This window comes from Chiloscyllium plagiosum, unplaced genomic scaffold (assembly GCF_037043375.1).
Source record: "Chiloscyllium plagiosum isolate Xiang-an unplaced genomic scaffold, Cpla_swu_hap1 HiC_scaffold_39, whole genome shotgun sequence".
Taxonomy (NCBI): domain Eukaryota; kingdom Metazoa; phylum Chordata; class Chondrichthyes; order Orectolobiformes; family Hemiscylliidae; genus Chiloscyllium; species Chiloscyllium plagiosum.
In genome coordinates, this window is record NW_028270177.1 from 1,745,565 (window position 1) to 1,768,764 (window position 23,200).

The 23,200-nt window shown below is 44.7% G+C and overlaps 1 protein-coding gene across 2 annotated transcripts in view; it reads right to left on the minus strand.

Moving 5' to 3' along the window:
• Positions 1-23,200, minus strand: part of homer2 (homer scaffold protein 2) — a 103,160-nt gene that overhangs the window by 21,625 nt on the left and 58,335 nt on the right. Inside the window, exons 2-3 of one of the 2 annotated variants that reach the window (XM_043674592.2) lie at positions 8,557-8,713; positions 1,180-1,311 (exon numbers count right to left, since the gene is read on the minus strand). In XM_043674592.2, the coding sequence (XP_043530527.1) occupies positions 1,180-1,311; positions 8,557-8,713 (289 nt within the window). Of the gene's footprint in view, positions 1-1,179; positions 1,312-8,556; positions 8,848-23,200 lie in introns of those variants that run through there. The other variant, XM_043674591.2, reaches the window with a different exon arrangement.

Below are 23,200 nucleotides of genomic sequence, written 5' to 3' on the forward strand. Positions count from 1 at the left end.
TACGTGTCCACCAGTCCCTTCATTTATTGAGACAGCTGGATAAAATGGTTAAGACGACATGTAGGATATTTGCTTTTATTAGTCGAGGCATAGAGATTATGTGGGAGCTGGACAAAACACTCATTAAGCTGTTCTTAGAGTATTGAGTGCAGTTCTGGAATCCACGTTACAGGAGGGATGTGATAGCACTGGGAGGGTGCAGAGGAGATTTACCAGGATGTTGCCTAGTCTGGAGAGTTTCAGTTATGAAGAGAAATTGGTCAGACTTGGGATTGTTTTCCTTAGAGCACAGGAGACAGAAAGAATATGATTATGATGCGTAAAATGATGAGGGGAAGCGATAGGGTCGACAGCAAGCAATCTTTCCCCTTGGTGTAGGGATTGATGATCAGGGGCATAGATATAAGGAAAGGGGAAGAAGGTTTACAGGAGATATAAGGAAAAACCATCTCACCCAGAGGCTGGTGGGAATTGGAACTCACTGCCTATGAGGGTGGTAGAGGCAAACAGTCCCTCAGCATTTAAGAAGTATTTAGATTCACACTTGTGATGTCAAGGCAATGGCCAAGTGCTAGGAGATGGGATTAAAACAGTCAGGTGGTTGTTGTTGACCAGTGCAAACATGATGGACCGAAGGGCCTCATTCTGTGCTGTCGATCTTGATGACTGTCTGGCAACCTGCCAAATATCTTGTCAGTTTGCATCTCCTCCCCCTCTCTCTCTCACACTCACATATATGCCAGACAGTCATCGAGATCTACAGCACAGAATGAAGCCCTTCAGCCCATCATGTTTGCACTGGTCAACAACCACCTGACTGTTTTAATCCCATCTCCTAGCACTTGGCTCATTGCCTTGACATCACAAGTGTGAATCTAAATACCTCTTAAATGCTGAGGGACTGTCTGCCTCTACCATCCTCACAGCCACCACCCTCACAGTCATCATCCTCATACTTACCCCTCCCTCCAATACCTTCCCTCACACTTACATCAATCAACCCTCACTCCCCCTCTCCACAGACCCTTCAACACCCCCATCTAATCTTTACTGATGCATCTTTATCTCCTGCGCACCCCCCCAGCTCCCCCCATACCCCATCCTCACTCTCTGTCCCTCACACCTCTCTACCCCATCCCCTGACCCTCTCTCACCTCTCCACCGAAGTCAGATTCCTACCTTGGTTAATTGTTGCTCAGAAGAGAATCCCAGCCCGAAGACAGTGTTTGCTCGGCTGTCTGCCCACTGCCCAAACTTCTGTGAGGTTTTTGTGAAGGTCATGTTTGGGGTGACAGTGCTATTTATAATTACCTGGCAGAGAGGTACAGAGAAAATCCCATCAAGACTAAAACTTCAAAACAGAAAATGATTGCAAGTTGTTTTTCTGTGCTCATTCCTTCACATTCAATTTCTTACCTCAGTGCCAGCCTCCAGGTTACTGTCACCTTGTTCCAATTGACCAGCACCAGGTTACCAGTGTCAGTCTCAACTATCTCCTTCCCTGCCTCTCAGTTACTTTTCATCCTACCCCCATCAGGATTTAGGCACAAGAATCCAAGTGAAGAAAAGGGAATATCAATATATGCAATATCAGGAGACGGTGGGCTTGGTTGGACAACAGTTCAAACGGAAATGCAGCAGAAACTATTAAATGTTAATCTTATTTAGCTGATTAAACTCAGACCATGCAAGTTTGGGCAAGGTGTTGCCATGGCGAAAGCAGTAAGGGTCAATTGTTGCCATATACTTTCAATGAAAAATATTAAATATAGACAATTCCTTTTGCCTACAAAGAACAGAGCCCCATGTGTGTATAACTGCAGCTTCCAGCACACATAAATGCACCTTGCTGCAAGTCTGACTCATAGTCATATCATGGTTTCCAGAGTGTAGTCATGATTATTTAGTAAATGCTGTCCCATTTCAGAATCTCATCTAATGTTTAACATAATGTATGTTGAGTTTTAACAGACATTGGTTGACTGAGTATGGTCATCATACTGCCTGCTGCGGACCAAAACTCTACACAATACTCCTTCTGATGAAGGAAAGCATGGCGTATGCCTTCTTGACCACTCTATTGGCCTGCATTGCCACCTTCAGGGAACAATGGACCTGAACACCCAGATCTCTCTGTACATCAATTTTCCCAGGACTTTTGCATTTACCATAGAGTTCACTCTAGAATTGGATCTTCCAAAATGCATTACCTCACATTTGCCCAGATTGAACTCCATCTGCCATTTCTCCGCCCAACTCTCCAATCTATCTAGATTCTGATGTATTCTCTGACAGTCCCCCTCACTATCTGCTACTCCACCAATCTTAATGTCATCTGCAAACTTGCTAATCAGACCACTCAAACCTTCCTCCAAATTATTTATGTATGTCACAAACACCAGTGGTCCCAGCACGGATCCCTGTGGAACACCACTGGTCACAGTTCTCCATTTTGAGAAACTCCCTTCCACTACTACTCTCTGCCTCCTCTACCATCCAGCCAGTTCTCTAACCATCTAGCTAGCACACATTGGACTCGATGCTACTTCACCTTCTCCATCAGTCTACCATGGGAACCTTATAAAACGCCTTACTGAAGTTCATATATATGACATCTACAGCCCTTCCCTCGTCAATCAATTTTGTCACTTCCTCAAAGAGTTCTACTAAGTTAGTAAGACATGACCTTCCCTGCACAAAACCATGCTGCCCATCACTGATAAGCCCATTTTCTTCCAAATGTAAATAGATCCTATACCTCAGTATCTTCTCCAGTAGCTTCCCAACCACTGACGTCAGGCTCACTGGTCTATAATTATCTGGATTATCCTTGCTACCCTACTTAAACAAGGGGACACCATTAGCAATTTTCCAGTCCTCTGGGACCTCACCTGTGTTCAAGGATATCTGGTAAGGCCCCAGCTGTTTCCTGTCTCACTTCCCTCAGTAACCTGGGGTAGATCCCGTCGGACCCGAAGACTTGTACACCTTAATGTCTTTTTGAATACCCAACACTTCCTCCCACCTTATGCCGACTTGACAGAGAGTAATCAAACATCTATTCCTCACCTCAACTTGTGTCATGTCCCTCTCCTCTGTGAATACCAATGCAAACGTACTCATTAAGAATCTCACCCATTTTCTTACTCCACACATAACCTTCCTCCTTTGTCCTTGAGTGGGCCAACCTTTTCTCTAGTTACCCTCTTGCGCCTTATATATGAATAAAAGGCTTTTGGACTTTCCTTAACCCTGTTTGCTAAAGATATTTCATGACCACTTTTAGCCCTCTTAATTCCTCATTTCAAATTGATCCTACATTCCCAATATTCTTCCAAAGCTTCATCTGTTTTTGGTCACCTAGACCTTATGTACACTTCCTTTTCCTCCTCGCGAGACTCACAATTTCACCTGTCATCTATGGTTCCTTAATCTTGCCATTTCTATCCCTCATTTGCACAGGGACATATCTGTGCTGCAATCTAATCAACCGCTCTTTAAAAGCTTCCCGAATATTAAATGCGGATATACCCTCAAACAGCTGCTCCCAATCCACATTCCCCAGCTCCTGCCAAATGTTGCTATAGTTGGCCTTCCCCCAGTTTAGCACTCTTCCTTTAGGACCACTCTCGTCTTTGTCCATGAGTATTCTAAAACTTACGGAATTGAGATCACTATTCCCAAAGTAATCCCCCACTGAAACTTCAACCACTTGGCCGGGCCCATTCCCCAACACTGGGGTCTAATGTGGCCTCTTCCCAAACCGGACTACTTACATACTGATCTAGAAAACCCTCCTGGATGCTTCGTACAAATTCTTCCCAGTCAATGTTGGGAAAATTAAAATCTCCCATCACCACCACCCTGTTGTTCCTACATCTTTCTATAATCAGTTTACATATTTGTACCTGTATCTCACGCTCTCTGTTGGGAGGCCTGTAGTACAGCCCCAACATTGTTACCGCACCCTTCCTGTTTCTGAGCTCTGCCCATATTACCTCACTGCTTGAGTCTTCCACAGTTCCCTCCTTCAGCATAGCTGTGATATCCTTTCTGACCAGTAATGCAACTCCTCCACCCCTTTTGCCTCCCTCTCTATTCTGCCTGAAGCATGGATGTCCTGGGATATTTAATTGGAGAAAGTGAGGTCTGCAGATGCTGGAGATCAAAGTTGAAACTTTATTGCTGGAACAGCACAGCAGGTCAGGCAGCATCCAGGGAACAGGAGATTCGACGTTTCGGGCACAGGCCCTTCTTCAGGAAGGGCCTGTGCCCGAAACGTCGAATCTCCTGTTCCCTGGATGCTGCCTGACCTGCTGTGCTGTTCCAGCAATAAAGTTTCAACTGGGATATTTAATTGCCTATCTTGCCCTTCCCTCAACCAAGTCTCAGTAATAGCAATATCATCATACTCCCAGGTACTAACCCAAGCCCTAAGTTCATCTGTTTTACCTACTATACTTCTCACATTGAAACAAATGCACCTCGGACCACCAGTCCCTTTGTGTTCATCATCTGCTCCCTGCCTACTCTTCCCGTTAGTCATGCTGACTTCATTATCTAGTTCCTTACAGTCTTTAGTTACTACCTGTTTACTGACCCCTAATCTTCTCATTTGGTTCCCATCCACCTGCCACATTGGTTTCAACCCTCTCCAACAGCGTTACAAAAGCACCCCGAGAACACTGGCTCCAGTCCGCTCCAGGTACAGACCATCCAATTTGTAATAGTCCCACCTTCCCCAGAACGGGTCCTAATGTCCCAAAAATCTGAACCCCTCCCTCCTGCACCATCTCTCAAGCCACTCATTCATCCTGCCTATTCTTTCATTTCTACTCTGACTAGCACGTGACACTGGTAGCAATCCTGAGATTATTACCTCTGAGGTCCTACTTTTTAACTTGGCTCCTAACTCCCTAAATTCTGCTTGTAGGACCTTATTCCATTTATTACCTATATAACTGGTGCCTATATGCACCACAACAGCTGTCGAAATCAAGATCAGATTATCAGTTGTGTTTGTGTGTGATTAATTTTCATATGTTGTAAGTAACATATATTCAAACATATATTCCCAAGAACAGGGAATCTGTCCATACATTGTGCCTTTTAAATTGAGCACAGGGTTACAAAGATTGTCGATCCCTATTACATTTCCCATTAGAGAATCTGACCAATCAGAGTTGACCTGCATGGTCCCAGATACTTCAGCTAACAAGGGTTAATAGTTCACAACTTCTGTCACTTCCCTATTTTGATATTCTATTCTCTTTGAAACTGAAGGCCAACATTTCACTTGCCTTGCCTATTACTTGCTGAACTTACATACCAGTCTTTGTCCCAGTGTTTGCAGTCTTTCTTCACTTAAATAATATTCAGCTCCTTTCTTTTTCCTGCCAAATTGCCCATTATTTTCCATCTGCCAACATTTTGCAAATTCACTGTCTAAATTCTTCTGCTGACTTTGTATCTTTCTGACCACTTGCCTTCCCAACTGATTTTGTGCTATTTGCAAACTGGGTGATCATCTTCCTCATCCAAGTCATTAATATATATTGTAAATAATTGTGGTCCTAGCACTGATCCCAGTGTCCACTAGTTATTCACGATGGGTTACCATCCTTATCCCTCTGTTTTCTATTATTTAGGAAATCCCCTATCCATGTTAATATATTAACCTAATACTGTAGGCTCTCATTTTGTTAAGTAGCTTAATGTGTGGTGCACTATCAAATGCCTTCCGAGCAATTGAGGTAAGTGGCTAATGGTCTGTTTCAATGGTGTTGGTTGAGGAGAAACATTGTCTTGAAAACTGGGTGGGTGGCCACATTGTGGTGGTGGATAATCTGAGAGTCACTGAACAGTCAGTGTTGAATTGAACCTTGTTCCTCGACTCCAGCTTTGTTGATACAGACATTTCCATTCCACCAATTCTTAAATCCATCAAGAAAATTCCCACACTCTCATTTTTCAAGACTGATAGAAACAGGCATGGAGACAAGAGATTAAATTAAAATATTAAAAACCAGTCCATAAATTATTAATTGGTTCAGGAGGTCACAGCAATTGTCAACTTTCACCTGTGACGGACTGCACCCACTTGGAGAAGCTCTGTGGTGACTGGTCCCATGCTCAATCTGCTAGCCCATGATGAAGTTCCAGACGGTAGCACAGGCCCAGCTTCAGTCTTGGGTGTTTGCGTGGGAGAGGACAATCAACATTTGATTGCCAACAAGAGAATTTAGTGATAATTTCTTATCCTAGTGGCCTGGTAAACACACCCAAAAACTGATTCAACCATTTCCCTTCTCCTTCCCCACCCCCTCCATAAGGGCAGCTGTTAATCACCAAGCTCCCCTCTTACCGAGAACAGGCCTTACAGTGAGCAGAACAATCCCAGTCCCATCTATTTCTGCACAGAGGATGTCCTGTGGTCCTCCTACTTAAATCAAACACAATTCACTGCAATTCCGCAGTATAAAGCCATTTTTAGCTTAAATATATTGCACTCCTCTGTTTGGATGTTAGCATGTAATGTGATGTAACCATGGTAACCCAACAAGAATCAAATTATTTTCAGGCACCCAGTTTTGGCCGAGTTTCTGTTCAGATTAAATCTAAACTCACCCGCAGCCTGGTGATAACTATTGTTCAGCTGCTTCCAAATCATGCTGTTTTTACACAAATGCCACCTTTAATGAAACTGGAACACATACATTCGAGTATCACCATTACTGTCAAATCCTGCAGCTTCCTTGATCTCAGCCACTGGGTTTACTCTCCTACTCTCACACCCTCCACATCGCACTCGCCCCCTCCCCATTGCTCTTCCCATCATCCTCCCCACCATCGCCCTCGCCCCCTTATCCTCACCCTCCCCATCACCTCACACCCTCCTCATCACCCTCACACACTCCCCATCACCCTCACACCCTCCCCATCACCCTCGCACCCTCCCCATCACCCTTGTACCCTCACACCCTCCCCATCACCCTCCCAATCGCCCTCGCGCCCTCCCCATCACCCTTGCACCCTCCCCATCACCCTCCCCATCACCCTCGCACCCTCGCGTCCTCCCCATCACCCTCGCACCCTCGCGTCCTCCCCATCACCCTCACACCCTCCCCATCACCATCCCCATCACCCTCGCGCCCTCCCCATCACCCTCGCGCCCTTCCCGACACCCTCGCGCTCTCCCCATCACCCTCACACCCTCCCCATCACCACACCTATCACCCTCGCGCCCTCCCTATCACCCTCGCGCCCTTCCTGTCACCCTCACGCTCTCCCCATCACCCTTCCCATCACACTCGTGCCATCCCCATCACCCTCGCATCCTCCCCATCACCCTCATGCCCTCCCCATCACCCTTGCGCCCTCTCCATCACCCTCACAGCCACCCCATTGCCCTCCCAATTCCCATCCCAAACCCCAATTCCTAAAGTTTTGGGTAATGGGGCCGCAATTCACTGAATAGGTCAGCAGCTGGGAACAGGATCGGAGATATGGAATCAGCAACTACCAGGACAAGGTATTCCTGGGAAATACGTGAAGCTGTGAAAGGGAAATTGCAGTAAATAGAGTTCAAATTGATTCACCAGCATCTTCTCCAAGGTAACCTGGAACAGGAAAACCTTCTGGGCCTGACAGTGACACCGCCCCCAACCCTGTGAACAAACACAACATTGGAAGGCCTGGGATTGGAGTTTCAAGGATCATGGCTTCAGCTCGGATCATAGGGGTTGGGGGCAATGGGTACAGTTGGGTTGGGGAGATTTGGGACCTGGCTTCAGATCCTACCAATGGAGCTATCTACAAGGCAGAGTATGATGGAATACTCTCCACTTACCTAGATGGGTACAGCTCCAACAACACTCAAGATGCTCAACTCGCAAGATCTAGGACAAAGCAACCCCGATTGATTGGCACCACATCCACAAACATCCACTCCCTTCACCACTGATGCTCAGTAGCAGCAGTGTGTACTATCTACAAGACGCACTGCAGAAATTCACCAAAACACCTTAGCCAGCACCTTCCAAACCCATAACCACTTCCATCTAGAAGGACAAGAGCAGCAGAAACATGGGAACACCACCACCTGCAAGCTCCGTTCTCTATCAATCACCATCCTGACTTGGAAATATATTGGCGTGCCTTCACTAGGTCCTTCTGAACAGTATTGTTGGTGTGGCTACACCAAATCGAATGCAGCGGTTCAAGGCGGCACTACCTTTTCAACAGCATCAAGGATGGGCAGGAAAAGATGGCCAAGATACTGAGGTCCACATTCTGTGAAAAGAATATCGAAAAGGAATTTACTTCATTCAAAACATTAGTGGGGCTACTCTCGCCTGATGTCATTGACACTGGGACAGCAGGTTCCAAGCTCACCCACTTCAAACTGCTTCTGTTTGAGGCACACCTAGCCAGCTGCTCCCATCCAATAGATCCCCGACCCCCATCCCCACCCCGCACCCAACAGCAACAACCAACATCACCTCCTGTCCATGGGCAGTGCCAAACCCTCACCCTTCAATAATGCCAGCTCCTCACCTTGGTTCCATCCACACTAATGATGCGGTAACTGTTCCTTGTCCCATCGTAGAAATAGGAGACAGCGAGAGCCTGTTTTCCTGCCGGGACCCAGTTCTTCTTGGTGGCTGGGTCAATCTGGAAGACGTGTGCTCTGCTGGTGAAGATCGGTTGTTCTCTGTAATGAAGGAGAGGGAGAGAAGCAGCAGCCATTGAGTTGATGTTAGTTGAGATGCTGCAGAATGGAGCTGATTATGGAGCACACTTTACAGAATCAGTCTTTTCCCTGGAGACTCTGGTCAGTTTGCTCCAAGGTTCAGACTCGAAATCTTTTCCGACTCAGCATTTAGCTGCAACCCTACTCTATTACTGTCTGCACCATGTGACTGAGACATGACCTCAGAGCAGGTTCTGGTCCCATAAGTGCTCTCATTACCCATCGCTCCACAGCAACTCGACACCATTAACCCAGCAATGGCCTCTGAAAATGACCTGCAGTTGGACAGAGTCAAACAAGACCCCCATCGGACACCATGTGACTCATCACTCTCACACAAATACATCACTAGTTGCTTCCAGCTGCTGTTTATGTGAAGCTGCTGTTCAGATAAGTAAATAATTCAGATAATGAGTCAGATTATTTTCAATTCTGCACAGCATTAAATATTAACACAGAAGGAAACAGAGAGAGAGAGAGTGAGAGTGGCTGATGGTCATCACTGGGGATGCAGTGTTTCCAATGGATAACCAGCCCACCCTCAGAGGACTGCAGGGAGCCGGTCCTCCCTGTAATTAAAGGCTAAAGGTGTATGGGGGTGTGGGGGGAGAGGGAGTGTTGGGAGAGAGGGGGAGCAGTGGGCAGATAGGAGTGAGAAGGGGGTAATGAGGTACAGTACGTAACCATGATTCAACTGTTACCTCCCCCACCTCTGCCAGGTGGGAACTTAGAGTTTCACACACAGGGATAGGTTAAATTGTGGCCACATTGAAGACTGGATTGGATTGGATAACGCAGAGCCAGAATTGAAGAGATATTGATACAAGGGGCCAAGGGCAGTGTTGGAGGTGACTGGAAAGAGTTGTCTGTGTGGAGAGATGGTCTGTTGTGGTAACATCACTGGATGAGTAATCCAGAGGCCCTGGCAAATGTTTTGGGGCTATTACCAGAGGTTCAAATCCACCCCACTTCCCCACCTTTAGAAGCTGGAAATTTAAATTTAATTCATAAATCTGGAATGAAAAGCTATGTTATCATAGTTTGTTGTAAAAATCCACCTGGTTCACTAATGTCCTTTACCGAAGGAAATCGACCGTCCTTACCTGGTCTGACCTACATGTGTGACTCCAGAGCCACAGTAACATGGATGACTCTTAATTTCCCCCGGAAACGGCCAATTCCAGAGATGGACTGAAAATGCTGGCCTTGTCATAGACACTCATATCCCAGGATGGAATATTGAAAAATAAACCTGGCACAACTGTATGGGCCAGCTGGCCTGGGTGCCTGCTACAGTTACCAAACAAGATGTATCGCATCTGAAAATGATTGCAGAGAGCGAAACACAGCAACCAACTAACACAGCACCATTCAGGACCAACGGGTGGTTGTAAATGAGCTTCACTGAGCAAGTTCTGAATTACAACTCAACAGCTGGTTAGGTGAACTGGCCATGCTAAATTGCCCATAGTGTTCAGGGATGGGTAGATTAGGTGCATTGGTCAGGGGTAAATATCAGATCATAAGGTAGGGGAATGGGCCTGGGTGGGTTACTCTTCACAGGGTCAGTGTGGACCTGTTGGGCTGAAGGGTCTGTTTCCACACTATAGGGATTCTCCCTCTCTCCTCCCTGCTCTCCTCCTCCCACCAGCTCCCAATCCAGAAGCAACATCAGCAACAGGATGCAGTAACTGCTGAGAGTGGGAACATTATCTCCAACTTCTTATTCCCCTGCTATCAGGAAGAGGAGCCAAGATTCCCTCTCAAAAAACACTAACGGGAATCCTAATATTAATAGTTTAATTGAGAATGAGAAAACTTAAGAACACAGGAATGGAAATTGCTGGAGAAACTCAGCAGCTCAACAGCATCTGTGGAGTGAAAGCAGAGTTAATGTCTCAGATCCAATGACCATTTGTCAGAACTGCAACTGTGGTTCCTTGTTTTATTGTGTAAGAGCAGGAGGGGGGCATTTAATCCTTGAAGCCTGTATCAGCATTTAATAAGATCACGGTTGATATGATTGTGGTCTCAGCTCCACCTTCTTATCCACCCCTCCGTGACTCTCAGCTTCCTTGACCAGGAAGAATATGGCTAACTCAGCTTTGAATACCTTCATTTACCCAACCTCCACGACTTTTTGAGAAGGAAAATTCTACTAACAACCCTCAGAGAGAAAACAAAAATCCTCATCAGCATCTTAAAAAGGAGACCTCTTATTCTTAAACTGAGTTCTAGTTCTAGTCTCACCCACAACAGGACATATGTCTGTATCCTCAGTATTAAGGCCCCTTGGGTTATTATGTTTCAATACAATCTCACAAATTCTCACAAATTCAATGGGTCCAGACCCAACCTGCCCAACCTTTCCTCACTGGAGAATTCCTTCATCCCAGGAATCAGACAAATGAATAACCTCAGAACTGTTCTAACACAAATTATATTCTTTTTCAAGTAAGGAGTCCCAAAGTATTACATTGATCCAGATGTGGACCCACCAATTTTGTAGAGCCACAGAGATGTACAGCATAGAAACAGACCCTTCGGTCCAACTTGTCCATGCTGACCAGATATCCTCAGCTAATCTAGTCCCATTTGCCAGCACTTGGCCCATATTCCTCGAAACTCTTCCTATTCATATACCCATCCAGATGCCTTTTAAATGCTGTAATTGTACCAGACTCCACCACTTCCTCTGGCATTTCATTCCATTCATGTATCTCTGTGTGAAAACGTTGCCCCTTAGGTCCCTTTTATATCTTTCCCCTCTCACCCTAAACCTATGTCCTCTAGTTCTGGACTCCTCCACCCCAGGGAAAAGACCTTGTCTATTTATCCTATCCATGCCCCTCATGATTTTACAAACCACTATAAGATCACCCCTCAGCCAGGGAAAACAGGGAAAACAGCCCCAGCCTGTTCAGCCTCTCCATATAGCTGAAATCCTCCAACCCTGGCAACATCCTTGTAAATCTTTTCTGAATCCTTTCAAGTTTCACAACATCCTTCCGTTAGGAAGGAGACCAGAATTATTCCAAATTATTCCGCAATATTCCAACAGTGGCCTAACCAATGTCCTGTACAGCCGCAACATGACCTCCCAACTCCTGTATTCAATGCTCTGACCAAGAAAGGAAAGACTACCAAACACCTTCTTCACTATCCTATCTACCTGCAACTCTACTTTCAAGGAGCTATGAGTCTGTACTCCATGTCTCTTTGTTCAGCAACACTCCCGAGGACCTTGCCATTAAATGTATAAGTCCTGCTCTGATTTGCTTTTCCAAAATGCAGCACCTCACATTTATCTGAATTAAACTCCATCTGCCACTCCTCAGCCCATTGGCCCATCTGGTCCAGATCCTGTTGTAATCTGAGGTAACCCTCTTCGCTGTCCACTACACCTCCAATTTTGGTGTCATCTGTACCTCCTATGTTCTATATTCCTCACAAAAACTTATCTACTTCTTTATTTCATTCCTCTTTCAATGAACTATAACATTCTACTTGTCTTCCTAATTACTTGCTGTTGCTTTATGCTGATTTTTTTGTGATTTGAGCAAATAGGATACCCAGATGCTTCTGTACTGCAGCATTCTGCAATCTCTCTCCATTTAAATAATCTACTGTTTTTTTATTCTTCCTGTCCAAGTGAATAAGTTATACTTCATCTGCCAAATTTTTGTCCACTCACATAACTTGTCTATATCCTTTGCAGATTCCTTAGCTCCTCCAACTTTGGGGGTCATCGACAAATGTACCAAACAGCCATTCAGTCCCTGCATCCAGGTTACTGATCCTTGTGACAGTCCATTGCTTACAGTTTGGCAATCCAAAAGCAACTTTTTATGCACCCGGGGGACATAGGTTAAGGAGGAAATTCCAGGATTCTGACCCAGCAACACTTAAGAGTTTATCCTGACTTTCCACTTCCTGTTAGCTAACCAATCATCGATTCATGTTCATACATTATCCCCTATACCATGTGCTGTCAGCTTGTGTAGCAATCTTTGATGGTGTTCCTTATCAAACGCCTTTTGGAAAGCAGTCCAGGAACTTGCTCCAAAGAGAAGAACAGGACAGCCAACAGAGAGCTGGGGAACAGTGAGTAGGGAGATGGTTTAAGGTGAGCAAGGGAACAGGGGTAATAGCACATTCCTGTTCACACAGTCTCTGGTCAGTACATGAAATGCTGGGACCACATTCAAGTATGTACTCATTGCCCATTTTGTCTGATGGCTACGCACCCATTGGGGAGGGCAGAATTCCCATGTCTCTGAGATCACTTCAAGCATTTAGAACCTCTTAGTTGGAATGCTACAGTCTGCACAAGAGGGAAACTTTTGCAAGTAAAGCACTCCAGTGACCCCATGTTGTGCACTGGAAACTGATCTCTGATGCTTTGACATTGAGGATCCAGAATCTCTCAGTTGTGAGAGGGATGAAGGTCAATGCCTGGAGTTTAGCTGCCAGGAGATGCTGCAGAGACGAAAGAAATTCATTGATTCCGTCAGAGCAATTAAGGTAATAATTCTGTTCTCTCACTTGATGCTCATAAAACTATCCTCTCAACTTGCTTCACCTTGCACAATCTGCACTGCACTGCACTTCAATCCACATCCCTGAACTCATACATGCACCACTCTGGCAGCCCTCACTGCCCGACACTCACACAGAATAGAAATCTTACAAATTCTATAGTAATCATCTGACCTTGACTGATGCATTATGTAAAGACCTCATTAACCATGTATGGTTTGAAGCAGAAACCCAATGTAAGTCATGAACTTGGTTTCTATTTTGTGTCCAATTAGGGCTCTCAAATCGAGAAGCTGTTTCCTCACTCCATTATTCTAATTCATGTCCTAAAGAATTCTAGGAGAAAGGAAAGATTGTTTAGCTTATGGTCAAACCCAGTTCAGTACAAAGTCTAATTTTTAAGCAATAATGAATCTGTTTGAATCAAGATCCTAAACGTAATCTGAGTATAACTGGACAGTGAAAAGGTATAATTGCCCCTTTTCATTGACTTACGGGACAGGTAGCTGTCCCAGTCACTGCCCTGTGGTCTGATTCATGTATTGATTGGATGCTGCTGTCTCCTGCAGGAAGGGGATAGTTCATCAATGCTGACCCTCCAGTAAGGGAGAGAGAGAAAGAAACCCACACTGCTAACTGACACAGCAGTGAATCTGCGCAATAACTGCCTTTCCTGTTTGGATTCATGTATCGGACATTGGAACGTGTCTAGGAAATCTTAACAAACAGCAAAATTCACAACTGATCTTGGAGGAACCTGTTTGGGAGAGGTCACAGCACAGAAACAGGTAAGTGAATAGTTTTAAGTATAGCTTTGCTGTCAATCTACAATAGTGAGTAAAGTGGGTTCTTTCTAAAGCATATGTTTTTGGGATCTGTCTCTTGATTAAATTTTAAACATAGAAGTCAAAAGTATTAAGTTAGCCTGGAGCAGTGTTTCATAGAGTAATAAGACAGTGCTATTTTCTGGGTCTGTAGATTGGTAGGAGCAAAATTGCCTTTAGTAGAGTGATATGCTCTTTTTGTTGGATGTGGGAGTTTCCAGAGAGTTTCCAGGTTACTGAGGATTATATCTGCAATAAATGTGCGAATCAGATCGAATGGATTGGTGGAGTGACAGTTAGAGGCAATGAGGAATTTACAAGAGCTAGGGGGTGTGATGGATGGCAGTTATAGGAAGGGAGAAAAACAGCAGATACAATCAAGAGAATGGATTAACTCCAAGAAAGGTAGGAGAGGTAGGCAGGTAGAACAGGAGTCTTCTGTGGCTATCCCCATACATTATAAGTATGCTGTTTTGGAAAATGTAGGGGGTGATAGACTTTCAGGGGAATGTAGCACGGACAGCGAAGTTTCTGGTATCAAAACAGGCTCTAATGTAATGAGAGGTATGTCGGGTTCTAAGCAATCGATTATGTTAAAGGACTTTCTAGTTAGAGGCACAGACAGACATTTCTGCAGCCAGCAGCAACAAATCAGAATGGTGTGTAGCCTCCCTGCTGCCAGGATCAAGGATGTCTCAGAGTGGGTGCAGAATGTTCTCAAGGGGGAGAGGGTACAACAGGAGGTCATTGTACATGTTGGAACTAATGACATAGGAAGGGAAAATGATGAGATTCTGAAGGGAGAATAAATAAAGTTAGGTAGGAATTTAAAAAGGAGGTCCTCGAGGGCAGTAATATCTGGATTACTCCCGGTGCTATGAGCTAGTGAGGGCAGGAATAGGAGGATAGAGCAGATGAATGCATGGCTGAGGAGCTGGTGTATGGGAGAAGGCTTCACATTTTTCGATCATTGGAATCTCTTTTGGGGTAGAAGTGACCTGTACAAGAAGGATGGATTGCACCTAAATTGGAAGGGGACTAATATACTGGCAGGGAAATTTGCTAGAGCTGCTCGGGAGGATTTAAACTAGTAAGGGGAGGGGTGTGGAACCCAGGGAGATAGTGAGGAAAGAGATCAATTTGAGACTGGTACAGTTGGGAAAAGGAGAGAGTCAAACAGTCAAGGCAGGCAGAGACAAAGCAGAGAATAAGGTAGGGCTGATAAATTAAACTGCATTTATTTCAATGCAAGAGGCCGAACAGGGAAGGCAGATGAACTCAGGGCATGGTTAGGAACATGGGACTGGGATATCAGAGCAATTACAAAGATGTGGCTCAGGGATGGGCAGGATTGGCAGCTTAATGTTCCAGGATACAAATGCTACAGGAAGGATAGAAAGGGAGGCAAGAAAGGAGGGGGAGTGGCGTTTTTGATAAAGGATAGCATTACAGCTGTGCTGAGGGAGGATATTCCCAGAAATAAATCCAGGGAAGTTATTTGGATGGAACTAATAAATAAGAAAGAGATGATCACCTTATTGGGATTGTATTATAGACCCCCCAATAGTCAGTGAGAAATTGAGAAACAAATTTGTAAGGAGATTTTGGTTATCTGTACGAATAATAGAGTGGTTATAGTAGGGGATTTTAACTTTCCAAACATAGACTGGGACTGCCATAGTGTTAAGGGTTTAGATGGAGAGGAATTTGTTAAGTGTGTACAAGAAAGGTTTCTGATTCAGTATGTGGATGTTCCTACTACAGAAGGTGCAAAACTTGACCTACGTTTGGGAAATAAGGCAGGGCAGGTGACTGAGGTGTTAGTGGGGGAGCACTTTGGGGCCAGCGACCATAATTCTATTAGTTTTAAAATAGTGATGGAAAAGGATAGACCAGATCTAACAGTTGAAGCTCTAAATTGGAGAAAGGCTAATTTTGATGGTATTAGGCAAGAACTTTCAAAAGCTGATTGGGGGCAGATATTCACTGGTAAAGGGACGGCTGAAAAATGGGAAGCCTTCAGAAATGAGATAATGAGAATCCAGAGAAAGTATATTCCTGTCAGGGTGAAAGGAAAGGCTGGTAGGTATAGGGAATGCTGGATGACTAAAGAAATTGAGGGTTTGGTTAAGAAAACGAAGGGAGCATATGTCAGGTATAGACAGGATAGATCGAATGAATCCTTAGAAGAGTATAAAGGAAGTAGGAGTATGAGGGAAATCAGGAGGGCAAAAAGGGGACATGAGATAGCTTTGGCAAATAGGGTTAAGGCGAATCCAAAAGGCTTTTACAAATATATTAAGGACAAAAGGGTAACTAGGGAGAGAATAGGGCCCCTGAACGATCAGTAAGGCGGCCTTTCTGTGGAGCCGCAGGAGATGAGGGAGATACAAAGCGAGCATTTTGCATCAGTGTTTACTATGGAGAAGGACATGGAAGATACAGAATGTGGGGAAGTAGATAGTGACATCTTGAAAAATGTCCATTGTACAAAAGAGGGAGTGCTGGATGTCTTGAAACTCACAAAGATGGATAAATCCCCGCGACCTAATCAGGTGTACCATGGAACTCTGGCAACATCCTTGTAAATCTTTTCTGAACCTTTCAAGTTTCACATCTTTCTGATGGGAAGAAGACCAGAATTGCACACAATATTCCAAAAATGGCTTGACCAATGACCTGTACAGCCGCAACATGACCTCCCAACTCCTATACTCAATGCTGTTGACCAATAAAGGAAAACATACCAAACGCCTTCTTCACTATCCTATCTCCCTGCGACTCTACTTTCAAGAAGCTATGAACCTGCACTCCAAGGTCTCTTTGTTCAACAACACTCCTTAGGAAGCTAGAGAAGTGATTGTGGGTCCCCTTGCCAAGATATTTGTATCATCGATAGTCACAGGTGAGGTGCCAGAAGACTGGAGGTTGGCTAATGTGGTGCCATTATTTAAGAAAGCTGGTAAGGATAAGCCAGGGAACTACAGACCAGTGATCCTGACGTTGGTAGTGGTCACGTTGTTGGTGAGAATCCTGAGGGACAGGATTTATACATACTTGGAAAGACAAGGACTGATTAAGGATAGTCACCATGGGAAATCATGTCTCACGAATTTGATTGAGTTTTTTGAAAAAGTAACAAAGAGGATTGATGAGGGCAGAGTAGTGGACGTGAGCTATATGGACTTCAGTAAGGCATTCGAGAAGGTTCCCTTGGAAGACTAGTTAGCAAGGTTAGATCTTATGGAATACAGGTAGAACTAGCCACTTGGATAAAGATCTGGCTCAAAGATAGAAGACAGAGGGCGGTGGTGGAGGGTTGTTTGTCACACTGGAGGCCTGTGACCATTGGTGTGCCACAAGGATCAGTGCTGGATCCACTATTTTTCGTCATTTATATAAATGATTTGGATATAAACATATGAGATATAGTTAGTAAGTTTGCAGATGACACCAAAATTGTAAGTGTAGTGGATAGCGAAGAAGGTTACCTCAGATTACACCAGGTGGGCCAATGGGCTGAGGAGTGGCAGATGGAGTTTTATTTAGATAAATACGAGGTGCTGCATTTTGGGAAAGCAAATCAGAGCAGAATTTATACACTTAATGGTAATATCCTAGGGAGTGTTGTTGAACAAAGAGACCTTGGAGTGCAGGTTCATAGCTTCTTGAAAGTAGAGTCGCAGGGAGATAGGATAGTGAAGAAGGCGTTTGGTATGTTTTCCTTTATTGGTCAACAGCATTGAGTATAGGAGTTGGGAGGTCATGTTGCGGCTGTACAGGACATTGGTCAAGCCATTTTTGGAATATTGCGTGCAATTCTGGTCTTCTTCCCATCGGAAAGATGTGAAACGTGAAAGGTTCAGAAAAGATTTACAAGGATGTTGCCAGGGTTGGAGGATTTGAGCTATAGGGAGAGGCTGAACAGGCTGGGGCTGTTTTCCCTGGAGTGTCGGAGGCTGAGGGGTGACCTTAGAGAGGTTTACAAAATTATGAGGGGCATGGATAGGATAAATAGGCAAAGTATTTTCCCTGGGGTGAGGGAGTCCAGAACTAGAGGGCATAGGTTTAGGGTGAGAGGGGAACGATATAAAAAGGGACTGAAGGGACAACTTTTTCATGCAGAGGGTGGTGTGTGTACGGAATGAGCTGCCAGAGGAAGTGGTGGAGGCTGGTACAGTTGCTACATTTAAAAGGCATCTGGATGGGCATATGAATAGGAAGGATTAAGAGGAATATGAGCCAAGTTCTGGAAAATGGGAAGAGATTAGGTTGGGATATCTGGTCAGCATGGACTAGCTGGACCGAAGGGTCTGTTTCCGTGCTGTACATCTCCATTACTGTATGACTCTAAAAGTTCTTCTAGTGGAGGTGTTAAGATTCAAAAGAAAGAATAAAAACCTACAAGGACACTTTACCTGAATGCCCATAGCATTCCAAACAAGGTAAATGAGTTGATGGCATAAATCATCACAAATGGGTATGATTTTGTGGCCATTACAGAAACACATTTGTAGGCGGTCCCGATTAGGAGTTAAATACCAGACAATTCAGAAGGAAAGGGAGATGGTGTAGCTTTCATATTTAGGAATAACATCAGGGCAGTAGTGAGGGATGATGGACATTGTAAAGTGAAAAAGGCTGAATCAATGAGGGTGAAAATTAGAAATAGTAAGGGGAAAAAGTCAATAACAGGCATAGTCTATAGACAACACCAATAACAATGTCATCGTGTGGAAGACAATAAACAAAGGAGTAATTGATGCATGTAAAGATATTATGGCAATTAATGGGGGGATTTTAATATTAATTGGTCAAACCAAGTCGGTCAAGACTACCTTAAGGAAGAATCCGTAGAATGTATCTGTGATAGTTACCTTGAAAATTATATAATGGAACCTACAAGGGAGCAAGCTTTCCTAGATCTGGTCCTGTGTAATGAGACAGGAATAACTGATGACCTCATAGGGATCCTCTTGGAAGGAGCGATCACAGTATGGGGTTGAATCTAGAATACAGATGGAGGGTGAGAAGGCAAAATTCAGTCCCAGTACTTAAACAAAAGAGACTACAATGGGATGGAGGAGGACTTGGCTAAGGTAGACTGGGAGCAAAGACTATATGGTGGGACAATTGAGGAACTTTCAAAGCAATTTTTCACAGTGCTCAGCAAAAGAATATACCAGTGAAAAGGAAGGACTGTAGGAGAAGGGGTAATCCCATTGTGAAGGGCAGTGACCACATCTGCAGCAAGTTGGTCGCTGGAAGAACTCCAGATCAGAGTTGATGATCTGGAATCTGAGCTTCAAACACTGCGGCACATCCAGGAGGGGGAGAGTTACCTGGACACTTTGTTTCAGGAGGCAGTCACACCCGGGAGATTAAGTAATTCACACTCAGTCAGTGATCAGGGATGTCAGAGTGTGACTGTAAGTGAGGCAGGTAGGGGGACTCTGAGTTCAGGAGTGCAGGAGCCTCAGCGCTTGACCTTGTCCAACAGGTACGAGATTCTTGCTCCCTGTACGGATGAGGAAAAAGGCTCTGGACAGGATGAGCCAGCTGACCACGGCACCATGGTGCAGAAGGCCATTCAAGAGGGGGGAGCTAATAGACAAGTAGTTGTTATAGGGGATTCTATAATTAGGGGGACAGATAGTATCCTTTACAAGCCGGATCGGGAGTCTCGCATGGTGTGTTGCCTGCCCGGTGCCAGGGTGCGGGACATCTCCGACCGGCTTGAAAGGATATTGGAGCGGGAGGGGGAGGATCCAGTTGTTGTGGTCCACGTTGGGACTAACAACATAGGGTGGAGGACCTGTTTGGGGATTATCAAGCACTAGGAAGGAAATTGAAGTACAGGTCCTCAAGGGTCATAATCTCCGGATTACTGCCCGAGCCACGTGCTAATTGGCATAGGGATAAGAAAATTAGGGAAGTAAACACGTGGCTAAGGGATTGGTGTGGGAAAGAGGGATTCCATTTCATGGGGCATTGGCATCAGTTTTGGAACCGGGGGGATCTGTACCGTTGGGACTGTCTCCACCTGAACCGATCAGGTACCAATGTTCTAGCGAAGAGGATAAATAGGGTGGTCAGTAGGACTTTAAACTTCTGAGTTGGGGGGATGGGAAAGTGAAAGTGACAGGGAGTTTGGAGTTAAATGGAAAGATAAGCAGCAGGATAGCATGTGTGCAGGCAGATTTAAACTTGAGGCAGACTGGGAATGCAGCAAAAAGGAAGGATAACGTAGGACATCTTATGACTTCCAATATCTCTAATGATAAGAAAGTTAGCATTAAGGCACTTTACCTGAATGATCGTAGCATTCGTAACAAAGCAGACGAACTAATGGCACAGATCATCGTGAATTATTATGATGTGGTAGGCATCACAGAGACGTGATTGCAGGGGGGTCAGGACTGGCAGTTAAACATCCAAGGGTTTTCAACTTATTGAAAAGACAGGGAGGTGGGCAGAGGGGGCGGGGTTGCCTTGTTAGTTAAGAACAAAATTAAATCTTTGGCACTGAATGACATAGCGTCGGGTGATGTGGAGTCTGTGTGGGTGGAATTGAGGAACCACAAAGGCAAAAAATCCAAAATGGGAGTTATGTACAGACCTCCTAACAGTGGTCAGGGCCAGGGGCGCAACATGTACCGGGAAATAGAGAAGGCATGTCAAAAAGGCAAGGTCACGGTGATCATGGGAGACTTCAATATGCAGGTGGACTGGTAAATTCATGGAATGCTTACAGGATGGCTTTTTGGAACAGCTCGTCATGGAGCCCACAAGGGAGCAGGCTATTCTGGACCTAGTGCTATGTAATGAACCAGACTTTATAAAAAATCTTAAAGTAAGGGAACACTGAGGAAGCAGCGATCATAATATGGTAGAGTTCAGTCTGCAGTTTGAAAGAGAGAAGGCAAAATCGGATGTAATGGTGTTACAGTTAAATAAAGGTAACTATGAGGGCATGAGAGAGGAACTGACGAAAATAGACTGGAAGCAGAGCCTAGTGGAGAAGACAGTAGAGCAAAAATGGCAAGAGTTTGTGGGTATAATTGAGGACACTGTACAGAGGTTCATCCCCAAGAAAAGAAAGACTATCCGGGGAGGGATTCGACAGCCATGGCTGACAAAGGAAGTCAGGAAATGTATTAAAGATAAAGAGAGATCCTATAAAGTGGCCAAGAGCACTGGGAAATCAGAAGATTGGGAAGGCTACAAAAACAAACAGAGGATAACAAAGAGAGAAATAAGGAAGGAGAGGATCAAATATGAAGGTAGGCTAGCCAGTAATATTAGATATGATAGTAAAAGTTTCTTTTCAATACATAAGAAACAAACGACAGGCAAAAGTAGACATTGGGCCACTTCAAACTGATGCTGGAAGCCTAGTGATGGGAGATAAGGAAATAGCTGGAGAACTTAATAAGTACTTTGCATCAGTCTTCACAGTGGAAGACATGAGTAATATCCCAACAATTAAAGGGAGTTGGGGGCTGAGTTGAGTATGGTTGCCATTACAAAAGAGAAAGTGCTAGAAAAGCTAAAAGGTCTTAAAATTGATAAATCTCCTGGCCCCGATGGGCTACATTCTAGAGTTCTGAGGGAGGTGGCTGAGGAAATAGCGGAGGCGTTGGTTGAGATCTTTCAAAAGTCACTAGAGCCTGGGAAAGTCCTAGATAATTGGAAGATCGCTGTTGTAACCCCCTTGTTCAAGAAAGGATCAAGACAAAAAGATGGAAAATTATAGGCCAATTAGCCTAACCTCAGTTGTTGGTAAAATTCTAGGATCCATCATTAAGGATGAGGTTTCTAAATTCTTGGAAGAGCAGGGTCGGATTAGAACAAGTCAACATAGATTTAGTAAGGGGAGGTCGTGCCTGACAAACCTGTTAGAATTCTTTGAAGAGGTGAAAAGTAGGTTAGACCAGGGAATCCCAGTGGATGTGGTCTATCTAGACTTCCAAAAGGCCTTTGATAAGGTGCTACATGGGAGGCTGCTGAGCAAGGTGAGGGCCCATGGTGTTTGAGGTGAGCTACTGGTATGGATTGAGGATTGGCTGTCTGACAGAAGGCAGAGAGTTGGGATAAAAGGTTCTTTTTCGGAATGGCAGCCAGTGACAAGTGGTGTCCTGCAGGGTTCAGTGTTGGGGCCGCAGCTGTTCACGTTATATATTAAGGATCTGAATGAAGGGACTGGGGGCATTCTAGCGAAGTTTGCCGATGATACAAAGTTAGGTGGACAGGCAGGTAGTACTGAGGAAGTGGGGAGGCTGCAGAAGGATCAAGACAGTTTGGGAGAATGGTCCAGGAAATGGCTGATGGAATTCAATGTGAGCAAATGTGAGGTCTTGCACTTTGGAAAAAAGAATACAAGCATGGACTACTTTCTAAACGGTGAGAAAATTCATAAAGCCAAAGTACAAAGGGATCTGGGAGTGCTAGTCGAGGATTCTCTAAAGATAAACATGCTAGTTGAGTCCGTGATTAAGAAAGCAAATGCAATGTTGTCATTTATCTCAAGAGGGTTGGAATATAAAAGCACTGATGTGCTACTGAGACTTTATAAAGCTCTGGTTAGGCCCCATTTGGAGTACTGTGTCCAGTTTTGGTCCCCACACCTCAGGAAGGACATACTGGCACTGGAACGTGTCCAGCGGAGATTCACAAGGATGATCCCTGGAATGGTAGGTCTAACATACAAGGAATGGCTGAGGATCCTGGGATTGTATTTATTGGAGTTTAGAAGAGTAAGGGGAGATCTAATAGAAACTTACAAGATAATACATGGCTTGAAGAGGGTGGACGCTAGGAAATTGTTTCCGTTAGGCGAGGAGACTAGGACCCGTGGACACAGCCTTAGAATTAGAGGGGGTAAATTCGGAACAGAAATGCGGAGACATTTCTTCAGCCAGAGAGTGGTGGGCCTGTGGAATTCATTGCCACAGAGTGCAGTGGAGGCTGGGACGCTAAATGTCTTCAAGGCAGAGATTGATAAATTCTTGATGTCACAAGGAATTAAGGGCTACGGGGAGAATGCAGGTAAGTGGAGTTGAAATGCCCATCAGCCATGATTGAA